The following is a 19,724-nucleotide window of genomic DNA, read 5'->3' as shown; positions in this document are numbered from 1 at the left end:
AGACCAGGCCTGGTCTTGCTTGCCAGCATCTCCTCACAGCTCACAAGGCTGAGCCCTTGCTGTGGGCCAGACATGTTCTAAACACTTCACACATATCGATGCTTTTAATCCTTTCAATAGAAGCTTTGTACAACCAAGCCTCCTCCTTCCCTATCCTGAATTCATCTAGATGTTCTAGAAGGTACCAGAAAGAACCAGGGAGGGACAGGTTGAGAGGCGGCCCTGCTGAGGCCTGTCACTGGGGTATGTGTGTGCATATTCGAGCACGTGCTTGTGTGTGGGCCTGTGTGCACATGCAGGTGTGGGGTAGGGAACAGGCAACATGACAGGTGGCGTTGGCGTTCCTGGGCTCCGAGTGGCTTTGCCATTCCCATCCATCCCTCCTGGGGGGTCCTGTGGGCAAACTCCAAGAAAGCAGCGGGCGGGGAGGCGGCAGATTTCTGATAGCAAAAATAGCTCACTTTGGAGTTCAGTAGGGACTGATTAAACCAGTAAATGAGAAAACCCCCAAACAAACATCTCCAAGCAAAGTAGGAGATGAATTTGAGATTGGAGGGGAAAAGGCCCCTGCTCTGGGAGATGGTGAATACCTGAGGACTTCGGAGGAACACAATGTCCCCTAGGCATTGCCTCTAGCCTCACATCAGCCCTGGAAGAATGAGAGAAGGAGGAACCACCGTCAAGGTGAGCCCAGGTAAGCCAAGCTCCGATTAGGGACTGATAGAAAGTGCCAGCTCTCAGCTTAGGGTCACCCTATGTGTTGAGGGAGGAAGAGAGGATTATGGTCCCGAGGAAGGAGATGGGACACAGGAAACACACACCACGAGAGGATACATGTGTGAGATGAGACAGTTCCCGCTGGGGCACATCAGGGAGGACTTCCTAGAGGAGGGGTCACTTCTAGAACAGTTTGAATGAAGACCTGAGCTCATTCCCCACTCATCCGAACTCTTGGTTGGGAGTTCAAATGCTTTCTTGGAGAAAGAGATGCAAGCTCGGGGAAATATTTGTTTCTGGTGGGTCACAGCTCCCAGCCAAGTTGGTTCAGCAAAACCATAATTTTCCCCAAGGCTGGTGAAGGGGAGAGAAGTGGTGGAGGTGCTGTACCCACTGGGAGTACCCATACTCTTCTCCCACACAGGGAGGGCGTGCCTCTTTGTTTCTTAGCTCTGAAAGCTGGAGGGGGACAAGGGAGGGGTGAGGCGTGAGCAGAGAGAACAGGAGTGACTGAGCCTGACCCTCAGGTACCTCATCTCCAGCAAGGGCTTGGCCTCTAAGAATAAATGGTGCGAGGACATGAGAAGGGCCTGTGCCTTCCTCAGAACATGCTTCTAGTGCCCTCCTAGGCCCTCTAGAGATGAGGTGAGGAGGAACGAGGCTGCAGGGGCGGGGAGGGGGGTGGTTGGCCCTGGGGGCTCTGATGACGTCTTTTCTTCCAGTCAAGGTGTCTGACAAAAGCTGGAGGGGCAGAGGGAGGCTGGGAGGGGTTCCCCAACTGAGGTGTCACAGAAGGCCGAAGGGCAGAAGCCAATGAACACACAACTGCAGGGCAAACAGGCCCAATACGATACAACCCTGGCTGCTAGTGAATCTCACCCCTGGTTCCCACTCGGCCCCTGCAAAGCTGATACGGGGAAGAGAGACACACACAATTGCACAGCCCCCAGCCAGGGCCCTCTCTTCCACCTGCAGCCCAGCCAGAAGCACGTCGCCCCATCTTTCCGATCCCAGCCCTTACTGCTGCGGGGAGGCCAGCAGGAGCTGAGGGAGTGATGCCCCGAGGAAGGCGAGGGTCTACCCAGTCACCACTTGGCACCATTCTTGTGCCATGCCTGGCCCAAAAGGGTGGCTCTCAGAGAGCCCACCCATGCTGCAGACAAGACATCCGAGGGTCAGCATCTGACTTAAGGTCGCAAAGCCCACTGTCAGCTCTCCCAATCGAGGCCCAGGGCCTGGTCTCTTGGTTTCATTTCCAGAACCCTGATGGGCAGAGCCAGGAATAAAATGAGTTCCAACACCTTATCTTATGGCTGGGGAAATGGAGATCTTTGAGGTCAAGACCCAGGTCGGACGAATAGCTGAGGCTAAGGGATGCCATCACGAGGGGAGGAGGGCAGGAATAGAGGACATGGGGGGACCTCCAGCCCCAACCTTACCTAGGGACGGGGCAGAGCCCCCGCTCCCCCAAGCCTCACTCATTCACAAAAGAGCCCCAACTTTTCCTGTGGACACATTTCAACCTCACCAAATCAGCTAATTATTGACAGTTGGTGAAGAGGAGATTTCACTTTTTCCTCCTGTTAAACTGCTCCTAATTAGTTCCCTGTCACCATGGCTGGCTCGCCCGCCCGCCGCTCGCGTTCACGCGGTAATCCCGCTGCACAGTGCCTCATTAACCTTTTGCTCCTCTCCTGCCGCCTGCCAACAAGATGAAGACAAAAACAGATTGTTGAACAATGGCTCCGGCTTGTATGTGCAGCCCTGTTCCCCAGCCCCCGAGCTCCCGGGGGAAGAGTGGGGGGAAAGAGAGGGGAATGGGGTTGGGCGGGGAGCCCGAGAGGCATCCGGGAAGGGAGAAAGAGGCACAAAGACAGATAGACGGAAACAGAAACAGGCAGGGATGTGGGGAGAGGGTCTTGGCCAAGGTAGTGCTTCTTGCTCTGTGGGGACATGAGGTCCATTCAACAGGATTAGAAGCGCTCCCAGGTGGGGAACGCTGGCTGTCAGACTTGGGGGGACATTCACGTCCCCTGGTCCAGCCTCTTTTGGCAGCCAAGCTCATGGGCTTGGAGACTGGACCCTGGACGTCTCCCTCGAGGTGCCAGAGTCACATGTGTGTGTGTGTGTGTGTTATGTGTGGTGTGTGTGTGTGTGTGTGAAGCTGTTCTACAAATGACCCCTCCTCTAGGACATCCACCCTGATGAGCCCCAGCAGAAACTTCTCACCTCAAATGTGTAGACTGGTGGTGTGTGTTTCCTACGTCCCATCTCCTCGGGACAACAGTCCTTTCTCCCTCCTTCGACACACAGGGCGTCTGTAAGGCTGAGAACTGGCACTCTTTATCAAATGACCACATTTGCCTAGAACCCAGAGCCCCAGTCTCCAGGGAGCACAGGGCCAAAAGGCCACCACAAATCAGGCCCCACCGTGCCATGGAGGCCTCCACAGCTCACCTGACCTTGAGTTGCCCCAGGGAAGCTCTAGCACAGCCCTCTGCTTTATTTTTATTGTAAGTGTACCTGATGTTTCTTGTTTGCTGGGTTTCTGTCCGCTCTACCAGAAGAGAGGCTCCCTGAGACTGAGGGCTATGCCTTGGCCCAACCAGTTGTAGGAAGAAGGGGAAAGCACCCAGTGTCTATGGGGTGGGGAAAAGACTCTGGGTGTGATGGGCCCATCCATGCTTGGGAGGGCCTGGGGGGGGTCAGCCTTGGCCAGTGCCCCATAGCCTACACCTGCTGGTCACAGGGTCCACAGGGCAGACCCCATGGTCCCTACGTGGTGATGGGACTGGGGCCCACAAGGGAGGCCACATCTTGCGCCCCTGTTCTTGCACCCAAGTTCCTAAGGAGATTCCCTGCCCCGCGTGCTGGGTTAGAGACCAAAGGCTAACTAACACGCACTCCAGAAGGTCCCTGTGAATTTGGATATGGATTTCCAATGATGGGTAGGAGGGCTGGCGGAGGGCACTGCAATGGTCCTGTTGATACATTAGCAGGGAGCCATTTGGGGCTCAGATCTGGGCCTTCTCATTTTATAGTGAGGTGAGGTGGGCAGCGGAGGGCGACAGAATCCTTCTGTGGGTACAGAGTTCACTCCATCGTTACCAGCTTTACACCTTGATGTGCCTCAGTTTCTTCATGTGTAAACAGGGAATAATATGGGGACCTACCTTGTAGGATTATCACTTTCAGGACCCCCATTTCCCAACCACAGACAACCAGGCCCCTCTACTTACTGGGCCCAGGGACCCCATCACTGCCCTCTCTCCAGGCTCCCAATCCCCAACTTACAGAACGCCAAGTGAACGAAACTTTCTTGGCGGTTCTCCAATGGTTTCCCATCCCTGAGCTCCCTTCTCTGAACAAAGAGAGAAACATGACTACCCTTTTGCCTCGTAGGCTGCCTTGGCTGGCTATATCACTGTTTCCAAGTCTCATCACCTCCTTCTGGTCCCTCTGCAGCAGCTCACTTGCAGAGAGCCCCCTCTGCCTTGAAATGCCCTTGTCCTCAGTGACTATGAAGCCACTCAGTTGGGTTTCTCCCTTTGCCCTGGCTGCTCCTGTCCTTTCTTGACACCTTTCCTTCCCCCCTCAGTGACCTCACCCCTTCCTCAGCTTCAGTTCCCCCCGACGCACCTAAGGTTCCACGTCTCCAGCCAAATCTCTCCCCAGAGCCAGAGACACACATGTCTGTCTGGACATCCCTTGACAGTCAATAACACCTGGGACCTGAAGGACACTAGGATTTAACGCCAGGTATACAGAGTTTCCCAGCCTGCCGCCTGGCCTAGTAGATGCTTAGCACATGCTAACTATTATTTGCAATTTTAATTTTAAAATTAACGCCATTTCAATTGGCAGAAATACTGATTTGAAAAGAGCAGACAGAACTCTCATGCAGGGATTGAAGTTCTTTCCTCAGCCTCTGGGGTTAGTGGGTTGGAAACCCCACACAGATCACCACAGGCCAGCCAGGCGAGGAACCAGTTCCTAAATGGCATCTCCAAGTCCGCTAATTAATTAATTCGTGTTCCGGCGATTATTCCTGTCGACAACCGTGGTGGCTCCTGGCAAAGTTGGGTCAGCTCAAGGAAGCCCAGACTTATGGTGGCCAATCCCACTGGCTTTTGGGACATGATCCTTACACAGCAGAAGCTGTGCCTTGTTAGAAAGAATTCATTGGGAGGATGAACGGGGGAACGAGGTCCCCTCAGGCAAGTGGCTGATGGCCTCCGTGCTGCAGGCCGCAGAAAGGCCTCGAAACACCGCATAATGCCCAGGCCCGCCTGCATCCTACTGGGGTTCATCCAGGTAAGGAGGGGGCTCTGTAAGTCAGGTTCCTAAGAACAGACTTATTATGCAATGACTGTATTCTCCCCAGTCTAGAGGAAGAGGCCTGGGTTGCAATGAGAAGGACTTTGGCTAGAAACCCAGAAGAACAATGCCTCTTTGAGGCAGGCATGGGGAAGAGAGGCGCCTGGACCTACACATGGAGCCTCTGGGAGGCCAGGGCTGCTCACGTAGGCCACTTCCTGCCATCTCTCCATGATCTGCCCCCGAGGAACACCCACCAGACACCCATAGCACTCCTTGAGTCTTCCCCACGCCAGGGCGCCCCCAGCTCCGCCTCTCTCCACTGCCCCAAGTAGGCCAGGTGGTGGAGTGAGGGAAGGAAGTCCCACAGAAGAAGCAAATGCAGCATTTCCTGGGAGCTCTAGACTGGGAGTGGCCTCTGGGGTTTCCTCCCATCTCAGCACCTGGCTTCTGTGACTTTGGGCTGGTCCCCTGGCTGCCCTGGGCCTCCATTTCCCCAGCAGAGCCAGCAGGGTGGTAAACTGATGACCTAGAAAGCCCTTCCAGCAGGGATAGTCTCTGATTCTGTACTGTGGGGTTGGCCCTGGGTCCCTCCCCTGTGCAGACAGTGGAGCCATGACAGCTATTTGAAGCTTCTGAACACAGGGGTGCCCCCAAGTGCACCGGGCCCTGGGACCCTCTCTTAGAATCTTGGACTCAGCCCAACTGGACAAACACAGCGGCTGCAGGGAGTGCCGGGCCCAGCCCAGCCCAGGATGGGGATACCAAGACCACCGAGAAGTGCCCTCCCTCCCATTTCCAGAATGTCCAGGCAACCTGGAGCCCTGGGATCCCTCTGGACTCCCCAGGCATCAGGTAATAGCTGTGCAGCTTTTACGGGGGGTGGGGAAGAGGGAGGAGGGGTGTCTCTGGCTTTAGGACAAGGCTGGGTCCTGTGGACATGACAGTACTGCAGGGACTGATCACACACCAGGTTTCCCGTCCCAGTGTGGTTGGGCCCCCAAGATAGGAGGCCCGCCAGTCATAGCTTCCTCTGAAAACCTGGGGGCTCGGTGGAGGGAAGCAACGCCAGTCCTTACCCTCCTAGGACCGTGAGGCTGCAGGCTGGGTCACCAACTCCTCCTGCAGACCCTGGGCTCCCGCCCTCACAGTCCAGGTCTCACACCCAGGCCCCTTCATTTCACCTTCCCTGACTTCCCTCTGGAAGCCAGTACCCCTACCTCCACGTTTCTCTCGAGGACAGAGCAGGGTCAGTCCTGCAATCGCAAATTCAGCAGTGCCCATCTCTGGCCACAGCCTCCATCTGCCCACGAGCTCAGTGACTCCAAATGCCAAGTTCACTCTCTGACCCCCGGGTCTGCCTCTCCATCACACCTTGCTTTTCCCACCAGCTGGCTTGCCCATCTTCACCTCCCACCGCCCAGCTAAGATTCCAGCGTCTGCTGCTTTTCCTGATTGCCCATCAATGTCCCGAATGCCCCACCCAGCTGGAGGAAACCCACTGAGGGAGCCCTGTGGCCCCTCCAGGAGCTGGCTCCCATCACCTCTGGGTAGACAGGCCCTGGTCACAGCCACAGGCCTGTGTCTCTCTCAGCTTTTCCCTCTGCTGACCCCCCTGCACTGCCCACGAGGTCCTCTGACTTCCTTGGTCAGCTGTCTCTCCCTCTCACTGCTGTGAGTGTCTAGGACCTCCCCCTCCCCACCCTCTTGCTTCCTCTCCACTCAGTCATAAGGACACCAACCAGCTCTCAGCACCACTTCCTTAGCCTCCCCAGCCCCGACTGCATCCGCCTCCCCAGGGCTAAAGTAGGGAGGGCTTTCTCCCTGCCCAGGTGAGTCCCAGGAATCCCGGTCTGCGCTCTGCCTCCGCCCCCTTCATGCACTCAGCTCTCCCACTCTCCTCCTCCCTTTTGTATTATACACGTGCCACTCTCCCATTTAAAAAGGGGGAAAATAAACAAAAGTCTCTTGATCCCACACCTCAGTGAGGGTCTGCTTCTCTTTGTTTCCTTGGCACCAAGCCTCTGGGCCTAGCGTTCGCTCTGCCACCTGGGTTCCCCGCCCATCCGCTGAGCCGCCCCTCGGGACAAGGTTTGCCTTCACTGCTTGAGAAACTAACGGACACGCTTCCACCTCTCAGAGCTTCACCTCTCAGGAGTGTCTGACTCTGCGCTCAGCCTACCCACCACCCCTGAACCCCACGTGGCTCTGTCCTTACCTCACTGCTCACTCATCCTTAGACACCACCCCTGTCCGGGGCCCTCTTTTCTCCACAGCCTCCCTGGTTGATCCCACCCAGCGCCCTCGATTCCATTCCTGTTTTTATACTGGTGACCCCACTTCTGTCCCCCAGACCCAGGGCCAACTTCCCCCAGGCTCCTCAAACCCCACGTGTCCACCCGACTCAACAGGCTGTCTTCCACCAATCCGGCCCCTCCTCGTGTCTCCATCTTGTTACACAGCACCTACAGCTTCCTGGTTGTTCAAAACCAGAGAGTTGGGCGCCTATCCTGTGGCTCCCTTTCCCTCCCACACATGCAGTTCATCTATTCCGACGAAGCTGCCTCCTAACTCTCTCCGAAAGGACCCACTTCTCTCAATGCCCACTGCCAACAGCCTGGTCCAAGCTGCCATCATCTCTCGCTGGATGCTCGCCACAGCCTCCTGATGGCTCCTTCTCCTCCAAAGCTCAAACCCAGCCTCACAATACAGCCACGGGGACCGTTCACTATCACGAATCTGTGGTCCTGCTTTGCACAGTCCTTCTGACGACACTGGACCTCCTGCTTTGGCTTCCACGTTTCCGGCACCAGCTGGGCCCAGGCCGCCTTACCTGGCACATCTCACCTTGCTCTACTCTCTGCTTGAGAGGTAGACTTTCCTCAGCTCGTGGAACACGCGGTGTGCTGCCTCACCTCAGAAACTTCACTCCAGGTGACGCTAGCCTATGTGTTCTCTCAGCCCACGCTACACACCTGGCCAACTCTAGCCCATCCTCCAGGCCCCAGGAAACGCCACTTCCCTCCAGGCTCGGTTTGGGCCCCCTACTGTCTTCTCCCACACCCAGCTGAACTGGTCCCCTCCTAACACTCCTCACCCTTCATTTTCTATTCCCCGTTTCACTGTTTTGTTCACTGCTTGACCTCAGCTCTGAGAGGTCAGTCTCACTTACGGTTCTAGCCTAGTGCTAAGGAGGCAGCACAGAATAAGCACTTGTTCATGATGGCCAAACTGTACCCTCCCATCCTGCCCTTGAGCCCCTGCCCCACTGACCTCTGACATCTGTGGGAAAAGGCTGATGGCCAGCGGCAGGGCCAGGCCAAAAGCTGCCAGGCACACGAGGCTTTGGACAGGAAGGAGCAGCCGGGGCCGCGCCTGCAGGAGAGCCGTCCTGTGGGGGAGAGATGGAGACAGCCCTGTGAGACCTGGACACAGGGTGAGCAGGCCACTAGCCACCACGCGGGGTCCTACTCAGAGTCCCAGGGCCAGGGTGGCACGGTTCTGGGCCAGTGCCAGCCCGTAGCTAAACAGTTGTGGTGGAATACTGTCTCTGGGGCCTCCCCTAGTTGGCACCCCTCTCCCCAGGCCTTACCCTGCAGGACACAGCTGGTTGAACACTCAACCATAAATCGTAAATGAGCACTTGTAGGGCCCGTCCTGCACTCCACGTGTGCCCAGCCTTGTGCAAAGTTGGCCACATGTTGGGCAGATAGAGGAGGCTGTTGGCTCCTGCCCTGGGGTGACATACAGGACAGTAAAATCACCCTTGAAAGCCGCGCGTAATGAACTAGCAAACAAACCAGAGGAGGTGCCAAGTTCAGGAGAGGAGACAAATCACATATAAACACAGAAGCACACACATACATACGCACATGCACACATATATTATACACATGTACACAAACACACACACACACACACGCACACGCACAGCCGGAAGGGGCTGACCCTCTTTTGTGTGTGGGAACAGAACACACCCCACTGGACACCTCGTCAACTTCAATCCAAGAGCCACAGAGAGAAGCAGTGACTTGTCCAAAGCCAAGGCCAGGTTTGTTGGAGGCAGCAGGGCTGCGGCCTGGACTTCTGACTCCCAGGCAGTGCCGTCACCCCGTGCTGCTCCTGGGTCCCACCTTCAGGACCCTTTGCCAGCTTCATCATCAGCACAGCACCGCTGGCACCCACGCCCCATGCCAGACTTTGCAGGTAGGATTCCTAGGCAGGAGTGGGGCATGAAAAGCCTCCCTCCAGGCCCCGGGTCCCCCAGCTCAGTGACAAAACAGGCTCTCCAGATAGAGTGGGGGCCATACCAGCTGGCAAACACAACTTCGCCTGTTGTCCATCAGAGCTTTACGTTTTATGTCAGGCAGCAGGCCCTTCAGTGAAGACCACCAAGCACTGTACTTTGGGAGGGCTGGGGGGAGGTGCCAGCAGGATGGAGGACTGAACGATTTGCCAGAGGGTGTTGGGTGGGCACTAAATCTGACCTCAGTCACTGCTCAGCCTCCACATGATTGTGACGGGCTCCTGGTGTGAAGAGGATATCATTGGGAACAGGGCTGGCTGTGACCACAGGCAGGTGAGAAGCAGGCCTTCCTGGGGGCAGGGCCCCAGTGCAAGGCGGCAGGTAAACCCCACACCACCTTCACCTCCTGGGACAAGAATCCCAGGAGCCCTTGGCCTTGAGCAGACAGTGACAATGGGAACAGCAGTTCTCAAACTTCACGTCTAGGAATCTGGTTCACAATGAAGATTCTCAAGAGCCCCTTACCCCCATGAGATCCTGACTCAGTTGGTACAACGCCTGGGAACCTGCATTTCAAACAACTCTCCAGGAGTCTAACACAGGTGATCCCAGACCACACTTCTGATTAACCCTGGCCCAGGATGTTTCTGCTAAGGGACCAATAAGATCCAATTACTTATCAACTCTATGCAAGTAAAACGCCTGGCCATCGTAAATGCATTGTTACTGCTGTTGTCACGTTATGGTATGTTAAGGAAGGAGGAGTCCTGGTGGCAGGGCTGTCCTCCAGCCCTTCCCAGTGGTCCAGACCCCAGGATCTGTCCAGCTGTTACATGAAGCCTGAGTTGAGCTATTGGAGAGGGAAGTTTCCACAGGATGGAGAGCAGCAGGACAAAGGTGCTAAATCAAGCTCCAGTCCATCAGACCTCCCTCTCAGTCAGGTGCCCCCATCCTCTCCCTCTCCTCCACCCACGCCTCATACCGGCCATGGACTCAGCCCAAGGCTTCCTGGGCTTCCAGGAGAGTCACAGAGGGGCTGAGATGGGCCCTGAGATCTTTTCAAGTCAGATCTACTTCTCCAGCAGCACAAGGAGGGGTTACAGGGCTCACTCTCCAGACTTGCACACAGGGCCCAGAGCCCCGGCTCTGAAGAGGCTGTGGAAGGTCCTATGACCCAGTGGCACTGACTGGTACCTCAGTCCATGAGGGGGATTAGAGAAGAGGGAACGGGACAGGAGGATGTGAAGTCTCTGGAGGCATAGCCCTAAGGGTCACTGAGGGCAAGGAAGGTGACAGGGAGAAAGAAGGTGGCAGGTAAGGGGCAGGTTACGAACTCAATCCTTGGGAACTCCTGGCAGTGACACCAGACAGACCTCCTTCCACGGGGGGCCGTGACCTTGGCTTCTTTCTCATAGGTGGCTGGCTGAAGTCCCCACTGGGAATGGGGTCCAGGAAGCCCCAGGCCGGTGCTTCCGATTACGGAAAGAGGCCGGCCCTACACCGAAGCCAAAGAGCTTCGGAAGTCCCAGCTCAGAGCAGGCGGGAGAGTGAACACAGCAGGACAGGGGGAGGGGAGGAGGAGAGGGAGATGGCAGCTGGGGGAGTTAAAATATGCAGATGGAGAGATGTGCGAATGCCTGGGAGAAAGGAAAGACCCGGATCCCAAGGAATGAGGGAGGCAGGAGCAGCCTGGAGAACCCCCATGGAGGGTGTGGCCTGAACCCCACCCTGGCTGAGACCCAGTCTGGTGGGGAGGCTGAACTCCAGGACCTGGGAGGCAGGGCTGGGGGGTGGGGGAGAGCTGCTGCACCTGCCTCTGAGTCGGGGAGACTATGGGGGAAGTGGCTGATAGCCCAGCCCAGGGTCTAAAACCAGCTTCCTCCTCAACAAGATGAACCTGTGCAGTGAGAGGATGTGTGTTGGGGGGAATGTGTACCCCCTCAGAGGGAGGCCCGTGCTGGGAGCTGAGGCGCCTCTGCTTCCGACTTCACACACTTTTCCTTTCAGTCTCAGAGACTGGGACCACTGAACATGCCTGGCGCCCACCTCTCTTACTCTGGCAGGAAATCCAGGGCCGTCTAGGGGCTACTCCCAGAGAGGATAAACTGAGGCCAGAGGCAAAGCGAGACAGGCCCCAGCCCCACACACAACAGCTTGTCTCCCTACTGCTGTGCATTCATTCCCTCAGCACTTGAAGCAGTTTTAGTTTGCGCTCCATTAATTTGCAAGTAGGCTGCTTTGTAAGTGTTCTTTGGTCTTTTTTTCCTGGCTGTCCTGACTCCCTCACCCAACCGGGGCTCCCTAGGGTGGAGGCTGCCTCCCCCCACCAGCCTTCTGAGCAGAGGCCCTGCCACTAGCACCCTGCATGGAAAGGCCATGGGGTGCCCAGTGGGCCCCTGCAAAGAGCCAAGGGCCTGCTAGATGGTGCAAAATGCAAAGCCCTAGTGAACACGGTGACAAAAGGGGCAGTGTTGTCATTCTCCAGGTGGGAAACTGAGGCTGAGGGGGTCTCCTGGTCTGAAAATGATGGAGCAGGAATCCAGATTTCAATTTCCTACCAGGAGTCTCAGCTGGTGCTGCTACACTGCCCTGGCTCTCCCCCACCCGGTCTTGCAGTCCCCCAATATATGTGAGAGTAAGTAAGTCTCTGAGGGCACAAATTGGGTCTTACTCATTTTGGTATTCTGGGGGGAACTCGGGCTGGACTCTTTCTCCTCCCAGAGACCCTCCAAGAGGCTTCAGGGGAGAATCAGCCAAGAAGAAGGCCGACCTTCTCTACCCGCCTAAGGGGCTTCTTTGGACGTTGAGCTGAGCCAGACTCATGGCAGCCTGGACTCTGGGCCAGGGAGGTTCAGAACTAGAATCATCCCATCCCACCTCCATGACTCTCGAGTTTAAGCCCCCAAGCCAATGGGACGCCCTCCCTCACTCCACTTTCTACAAACCCAATGCAGATGCCAACCGGGAAGGCATCACAGACCACATGCCCCCATCAGACTCCAGGCTCAGGATTCAACAGCCTAGAAGACAGAAACCCTACCTTCCTCATTTGTCTTGTGGTGTCCTTGTTTGTACTTGCAGTCACCGGTATTTGGAGACAGCCTCAGTTTACCAGGCAGCTACCTCTCTAAGGGTCAGGGCCACTAAAGCAATTGCTCTCCCAGGATCTACGTATTTTTGCAACTTCCATACGAGACTAATTTTCTTACACACACAGTGCCCCTGCTCAGGCACCCTCTCACCTGACCCCTCCCCCTTCTCCTACAGTGAGAAAGGGATCATCTCGTCAGCTGGACACAGGGCCCCCATCAGCTGGCCTCGATGAGCACGCTTTGCTTCTGTCGGGCTGTCCACACAACAGGCCCACACCCTGCCCGGAAAGCCCTCCCTTCTGCCAAAATCCTATTTTGCGCTCAGAGTCAGCGGTAGCCTTTCTCCTCTGGACCAGCCCTCCTGCTGCAGAGCCCATAGTATGACTCCTCAAGGTCATCTTGGTCCCATTCACACACCACCTGGTCCCTCCTACAGCTGACCTGGGTGTGGGTCATACCCATCTCCCTTATCAAAATACAGGCTTCCTGAGGCCAGTCCCCAAATCTGCTCCTCCTCAGTCTCCCCACAGGGCAGGACACAAACACATGCTGATTACATGATGTGACCTGAAGACCAAAGACACAGCCAGCGTGGGAGGAAGAGCCCCACTTTGGAACCGTATTCCTGGGCCACTCCTGGCTCTGCCATTAGGTAGTGTATGACTGTGAGCAGATAATCAGACCTCTCTTTGCCTTCCTTTCCTCATCTGTAAAATGGGATACCATACTTACCTCATTGCACTGTTATGAAGGTTAGATGACTCATTTTGTTCATTCATTCATTCAACACTTACTGAGCACTTACTATGTGCCAGGAACTTGCAAGGCAGTCAATAAAAGGAATTTACTTGCCTTTATGGAGATTACATTCTAGTGGAGCAGACAGATAATAGACAACTAGATAAAGACTCTCAGATATTGATAAATGCTGTGAATAAAAATAAGGCAGTGTAAAGAAAGGGAGTAGCGTCTATTACCTCGACGGGGTGGTCAGAGAAGGACTCTTTGAGATGGCATTTGGGCAGAGGCCTGGCTGAGAGAGGGCTAGGATGTAGTAAGTGCTTAATAAATGTTAGCTGTTATTAGAATTGGTATTGTGGGAAAAAGAAAGTCTCCAAACAGGGGAGAAGACCCGGCCCCAGAACCCCAGATGTCCTTACCCTACACTGCCTCCAAGCCCAACCGTGCTGCCTTGGTGTGCCCCCTCCCAGGCTGAGCCCCCAGGAGAGAGGGAGCAATCGTCTCATCTTCACCTGTATGAGCCAAGGATCTGCACCTCTAAGCTTTTATTCAACCTGATCCCCCGACCTAGACCCTGCCTGTTCCTTTCCTGCTAGACTTACTCAAATCCTCAGAGCCTGCCCAAACCTACATGGTCAGCCCGAGTGTCCTCCCTCCCTCTCTGCTCAGCCTCTCCTTCAAGCAGCATTTCAGTGGTCACGATTCAATTTCACACTCATTACTTAATAGAATCACTCTATCATTGTTTTTATTATTGTGTTCCCTCATTTCTTTACAGTCATGACAAATATGTGTTCCATCCTTCTGAGGGAGGCAGGGAGGTTGGTACTATTCATGTTTTCCAAATGGAGAACCTGAGGCTCTGTGACTTGCCTCATGGTGGATGCTTGAAAGGAGTGGTGCTGCCCCAAATCTAGTTTTCCTACCACAGTCCTCACTCTCTTCATAACCGGTCCTGCACTGTGCACTAAGAGTGTGCATGCACACACACACACGCACACACACACAAACTTGGGCACACACACATGCACAGAGAGACACACACACTCCAGCTCCTCAGGGCAGGGCCAGCCTTCCTAACACCGGGTCCCGCACAGTAAAAGTCCATGAATTCTCCCAGATTCTAGCAGCATTGCCTGGGAGAGCCTGAACAAACCTGGCGGGCTGCCAGCTACTCCCCTTGTCCATTGGCCAGCCGGCCCCCTTCCCCCTCCCCCCAGTGGTGGCCCCTCTGTCCTGGCTGCCCCGACTCACTTCTCCAGCATGGACATGACAATTGGAGGCAGCACCAGGATGGGCATGGGAAGGACCACTCGTGTCAGCGCCGTCTCCAGCAGGGCCTGAGGTGCAAGCAGAGGCTGTGGTAAGTGGGGCTCCTGGGATAGGGCACAGCTGCCCGGCAGCAAATCCCACCCCGTAGCCCCTAGGTGTGTGTGTGACTGCTAAGCACATCTGGCGGAATGGAATAATTCATGAAATTGCTCACACAGCCATGTTCCAAACAACAGAGAGAAGCCACGCGTCTTCCCACTGCACACATTTGCAGAGCAGATCCCCTGCCACGTGTGGGGGAGGAGTGGCCACACAGAAGCAGCCCCAGGAAGGGGCCTGCACCCAGGGAGGTGCCTCGGGTGGGTGGCGGCTGCAGGGGCTGGGGAGGAAGCATATGGATCACTTGAGATGCTCTAAAAACAAAGCGGGTGCTGAAGGACCAGAACAAGCAGCTGGGGTCTGCTGGAGCACGGGAGGCTCCTGGTGCTCAGGGAGCACAGAGATGGTGAAGACCTTGTGTCTCCTGGCTGTGGATGAGTCTTTCTTAGTGACTAGAGGTCGGCTTTGTCAGAAGGAGATGATTCTGCTGAGGGCCTGCTGAGTCTCCCTATGGGGTCTGCTTGGGGCCTTGTGCTGGGGGCTCCCTCGGGATTCTTGGGGGTGGGCACAGTCAGGGCATATCTCAGCGGCAGTTCTGCACTCTGACGGTTATTGCAGGGAGTTCTTTAACCCCACCAGATCCCAGCCCTCAGAGAGGGCTCCAGGAAGGGCTCGTCGCCCCCGGGTCCCTAGGTCTTCCTCCAGACAGTAAGGGCTGACAGAGCCAGGCTGAGGGACAACCAGGGCTGCAGAAGAGCTTGGGGCTCTCTGCCATTTGGACCACAAGGAGGAGTCACCATTGTCAGGCTCCCTCACAGCAAGTCAGGGAAGAATATAAGGTTGGATAGGAGGCTGGGGTCAGGTAGGAAATTTGGGCCAAATTCCCTCTGTGGCGGGCTCAGGGCTGGAAATTTCTCCCAGGAACTTGGGTCCTTCATGATCAGCCTCAATCATGAAGGATTGAGTCCCTCTGGTCTCCTGAACAGGTGTGGGGTGACGGGCCCCAGAGGCAGTGCAGGAAGCAGAGAAGCCAGTGTTGGTATTGGCACGCTGAGCCCCTTGCCCTTCACGAGACTTGGCTGGTCATTCACTTTCCCTAAGTCAGTGGGCGGGGGGCAAGGGCAGGGCTAACAGAGGGGTCTTCCCACATGACAGGCTTGTGGAGAAGGCCTCACTGACAGAGGCCCCACGTGGGAGCTGAGGAGGGGCAGTGGCTGGAGCAGAGGGAAACGCTCAGCTACCTCACCGCTGACCCCGTCCCAGTACTTGGAAGCCAGAGCAGGATGAGCCAGTTCTGCCATTGAGGAAGGCTGGAGAGCATAGGGAGAGGTCCAGACGGGATTTAAAACAAAAATGACAATTGCTGAAGTGGGTGAGGCTAGGGAAACAGGGCCTTCTTGTAACACAATACCACCCCATGGCCTCCCACAAGCATGACACCCCTGCACCCCAGCCACACTCACTCCCGGGTGAGGTGTCACTTGCAGGAGAGCCTATTAGCACAGAAACACAAAGCACCCGCTCCCACACTTCCTCTTTTACCCAAGAGGATATGAAAGCCCAGGGGGCAGTGCCCTAGGTACTGGGGAGGGAAAAGAAAGCTCTGGGGTGGGGGAGTCTCCTCTGCCCTCATCAATTAACAGATAAGAGAAGCCAGGTCCTGAGATGGGGCGGTTTCCCAGCGGTGAGGGGAGGGCAGTTGGAAAGAAGCAGGGATGTCCAGGGGACAGGAGTGGCTGGGCCTGACCTTGAGGCCGGGACTCATAGAGATGGGAGGTGAGGAGGAGAGATCAAGAGGACAAAGCAAGGGTGCTAGGCACAGCAGCCCCCGGGGAATGCAAACATTTAGGAGGAACAAACACCCTCCCTGCTGCTGCCCCTGGCACCCCCCACCCCTAGCTCCCGAGCCCCAGGACAACCCACATGTCTGGCTGCGATCTTGGAGGAGCCCACGAGGTTGCCATCACCATCCAGGACATCAATCCCTTCCTCTAGCTCCCCGTACCGCATTAGGACCACGTTGCAGATATTGGCGCTGGCTGCAGAGAGAGAAGGGAGCAGGGAGCAGGAGAGAGAGGAGAGGATGACATTCCACTGGGTGGAAAAGACCACTGGGCTCCACCCTCACCCAAGCCTCCTTAGCCCAAGCAACCAAGTGCTGAATAAATGCCACGTCCGCCTTCAGACGCAGCGCTGCCTATCAGCCTGCTGAGGGACTTGGGCCCTTGGGAACCTGGTGAGCAAAGGTGGAAAATACCCAGTGTTAGGAAGGCAGGGGAAACTGTTCAAGGCTTAGAGAGCGACCAGTTATCAAGGAGGATGCTTTCCTTTCCTGGGGGCTAGGCCCCGCAGGCAGACCAAGTGGATGTCCATCTTGGGGGGCTCTCTGGCCTGATGAGGCGTCCCCCCCCGGGGCCTGATGCTCCACCGTCAGCAACTCAGTCCTTTGGGCTGCCTTTCTGGGCATCCTCTTACAATGCCAGCCTGCCACAGTCAGCCCCTTGCTCCTCAGAGCGAATCCAGTTCCCAGAGACACGCCTCCCTGACAGCAGGTGCAGAGCGGGCAGGATCCTGTGTTCACCCAGCATCGCCCCCTCATCATAGGGATGGAAAATTGAGGCTCAGAGAAGGGGGCAACTTATCTCAGGTCCCATCGCAAAGTGGGACAGAGCTGAATGGCTACAGAGCCTGATCCGTGAGATAACCAGGAGATGGGAGCGTGTGAGGAAGGCGGGGGAGAGGGGTCAGGCAGCGCTGAAGGCTTACTTTTGACATTCTTGCTTCAGATGGTTGGCTTTCCTCCTTCGGCCATGCCCCCTTCTCTCAGCTGAGATCATGGGGAGCTGGGCTGAGGGGAGGGCTGGATGCCAGCATTTGGGGCCACCCATCTGCTGGTGACTAGCATAGGGAACGTCTTTGGGCTCCTCTCACCTGGGATTCACACAGCTGGGATTGGGCTTGAGGCTGGGCGCGGGCACTGCCCTTGCCTGAACTCCGCCAGCCCTGCCGTAGGATGGATGTGCGGGGACTTGGGGGTGGTAGGCAGGTGGGAAGTGGGGGGCGACAAATGTGGAGCCCGCCTGCTTCACTCCTCCCCCCAAAGCGCCTTGCTGTGTTTAAAGTTTTAATTTTTGCTAATTAATGTCAATTAATTTTGTATAATGAGTGTTTAATTTTGGGGAGTGTGTCAGCCTGAGAGCGACTGCAGTTCTGGGCTGTGAACACTGATTAGCATCAACACCTGCTGCTTCCCCACTCCCTCCAGTGGGGGGGGCACAGGGCTTGGGGGGCGGCAGGGCCTCGTGGGCAGGTGGAGTGGGAGGAGGACCACAGATGCCCCTGGTGCCTGAGCCAGGGCTGGGAGCAGAGGGGTCCAGGGTGCTTGCAGTGGGGGTACACGGTCCTGCAGGTGAGGGGTGGCGTGAGACCCTGGGGGGTCTCTCAGCCTCAGTTTCCTGTTTCAATAAAGTGGGAAGGTGGAGTAAACAGAGGGAAAGACCGAGAGGCTCTGCAGTCTTTGGAGAGAAAGGCAGGAGACCAAATCCAGTTTTAAAATGCATTTTCAGCACATATGCCATCTTTGACTAGCTCTTGTGTTTCCACACGACACTCGGCAGCCGCGGTAACCATGGACAGACCTCGTCTGCCTTGGGCCAGTCCTGACCCCACTGCAGGCGCGCTCACCTGTCTCACAGAGCGGCTCTCAACCACGGGCGATTTTGTGAGACGTTTGGCAACATTTGGAGACCTTTTTGATTATCGCAACCTGGGGTGGGGTGTTGCTACCGGCATCTAGTAGGTAGAGACCAGAGATGCTGCTAAACATCCCACAACACAGGACAGCCCCAACAACAAAGAATTATCCAGCTCAAAAGGTCAGTCGTTCTGACGTTGAAAAACCCTTGTCTCACACACATCCAGAGACAGACAGAATCTGAGGTAAAGAAAGAGAAGTTGGGAGCCTGGGCTTCGGACCTACTAGGCTTCAATTCCAATCCTGACACCGAATCTCCTCCTCCTCGTTCTCAGAGGTGATCGCCTGCCAGCTCCCCCCACCAGGGCTGAAGGAGGGGAGGGGCCCCCAAAGTGGCCTTGGGAAGGGGGCACCTGGCCTGTGTTGGTGACATGCCCTCTAGTGGTGGCAGGAATACTCTGCATGCCTCACCTGCTGGGGCTGCCAGGCCGGCAGTTCCCAGGAGATCCAATAAAACCACTGGAGAGGATATCGGGGTTTTCTCCCCCTGGAGAGGATATTGGGGTTTTCTCCCCCTGAAGGGCATCAGTCTCTGCCCTCTGAAAATCTCCCCCCACCACCACCACACCACAGCTGTCCCAGGAAAGGCAAGGCTACAGGAATGTGGTCTGGGGACGAGCATCTGCTTTAAGTCAGAAACCACCAGCTCCCTCTGCAAATGCCACCCCCTGCCCACTTCCCTGGGTGTCAAAGGAGGGACTGCATGTAGCGTCTTCACGGGATCTCTGGGCTCACAGCCTTTCCATCTGTGCCTACACCAGGTCGAGGGAAGCCAGGGACGGCGGGGACACCTCTAGCCCCAAATGTGTGTGTGTGTGTTTGTGTGTGTGTGTGTGAGACAAAGAGAAGAGAGAGCATGGATTTGGAGGTGATGGTGGATCAGGCCCAGGCTCATGGTGGCATCTCCCTGCTTGTCCGCAATTTCTGAATACGCAGTGTAGCCATACCAGGACCCAGCAGGACCTTGGTTCAAACACAAAATGACTTGAGACAAAAGATAAAATCCAGCCTCCCTCCCCTCAGACAGCCCCTCCAGGACACTTTTCAGAATGACAAAGCTGCCCTTTCATCTAAGCTCCCTGGAAAGAAAAGACAGAGAACACCCTAAAAGCCACCTCAAAATGATGGCACCGCCCAGCCTCCTCCCTTGGACCTCCCATCATTCTTACTGCCCACTCAAATGGCACAGGCCCTGGAATCTCTCTGTTGACTGTGTATACTGGTTGTCCACTTATTGAGCACCTGCTGTTAACACAGGTTATTAGCCATCCCTGCCTCTGAGCAGTGAAAATGCTGGCCTTCGTCGGTGATTCCATTTGCAGAATCTCATCCAGAACATTCAGTTATGCTGTTTTCCTTTCAGACCTTCCCTGGTCCCTCCCATCCCACTCCTGGCAAGTCCGGCTCCCGCATCATGGCCACTGAGAGCCCAAGCAAATGAAAAAGAGAGAGACCAACGATGGGCCACAGCTCTCCTTTCTAGCAC

General features: G+C 55.9%; 1 protein-coding gene across 4 annotated transcripts in view; it reads right to left on the bottom strand.

Annotated features, from left to right (window-relative positions):
- The window catches only part of SFXN5 (sideroflexin 5), a 111,514-nt gene that overhangs the window by 9,636 nt on the left and 82,154 nt on the right, over positions 1-19,724 (bottom strand). For 3 of the 4 annotated variants that reach the window (XM_033124729.1, XM_033124731.1, XM_033124730.1), the window contains 3 exons: positions 16,408-16,523; positions 14,368-14,453; positions 8,308-8,425 (listed from right to left, as the gene is read on the bottom strand). In XM_033124729.1, the coding sequence (XP_032980620.1) occupies positions 8,308-8,425; positions 14,368-14,453; positions 16,408-16,523 (320 nt within the window). The remainder of the gene's footprint in view (positions 1-8,307; positions 8,426-14,367; positions 14,454-16,407; positions 16,524-19,724) is intronic. The other variant, XM_033124732.1, reaches the window with a different exon arrangement.

This window comes from Rhinolophus ferrumequinum, chromosome 13 (genome assembly GCF_004115265.2).
Source record: "Rhinolophus ferrumequinum isolate MPI-CBG mRhiFer1 chromosome 13, mRhiFer1_v1.p, whole genome shotgun sequence".
NCBI classification, from domain to species: domain Eukaryota; kingdom Metazoa; phylum Chordata; class Mammalia; order Chiroptera; family Rhinolophidae; genus Rhinolophus; species Rhinolophus ferrumequinum.
The sequence above is the reverse complement of the archived record's forward strand: the minus strand, read 5'-3'. Positions and strand labels throughout refer to the sequence as shown.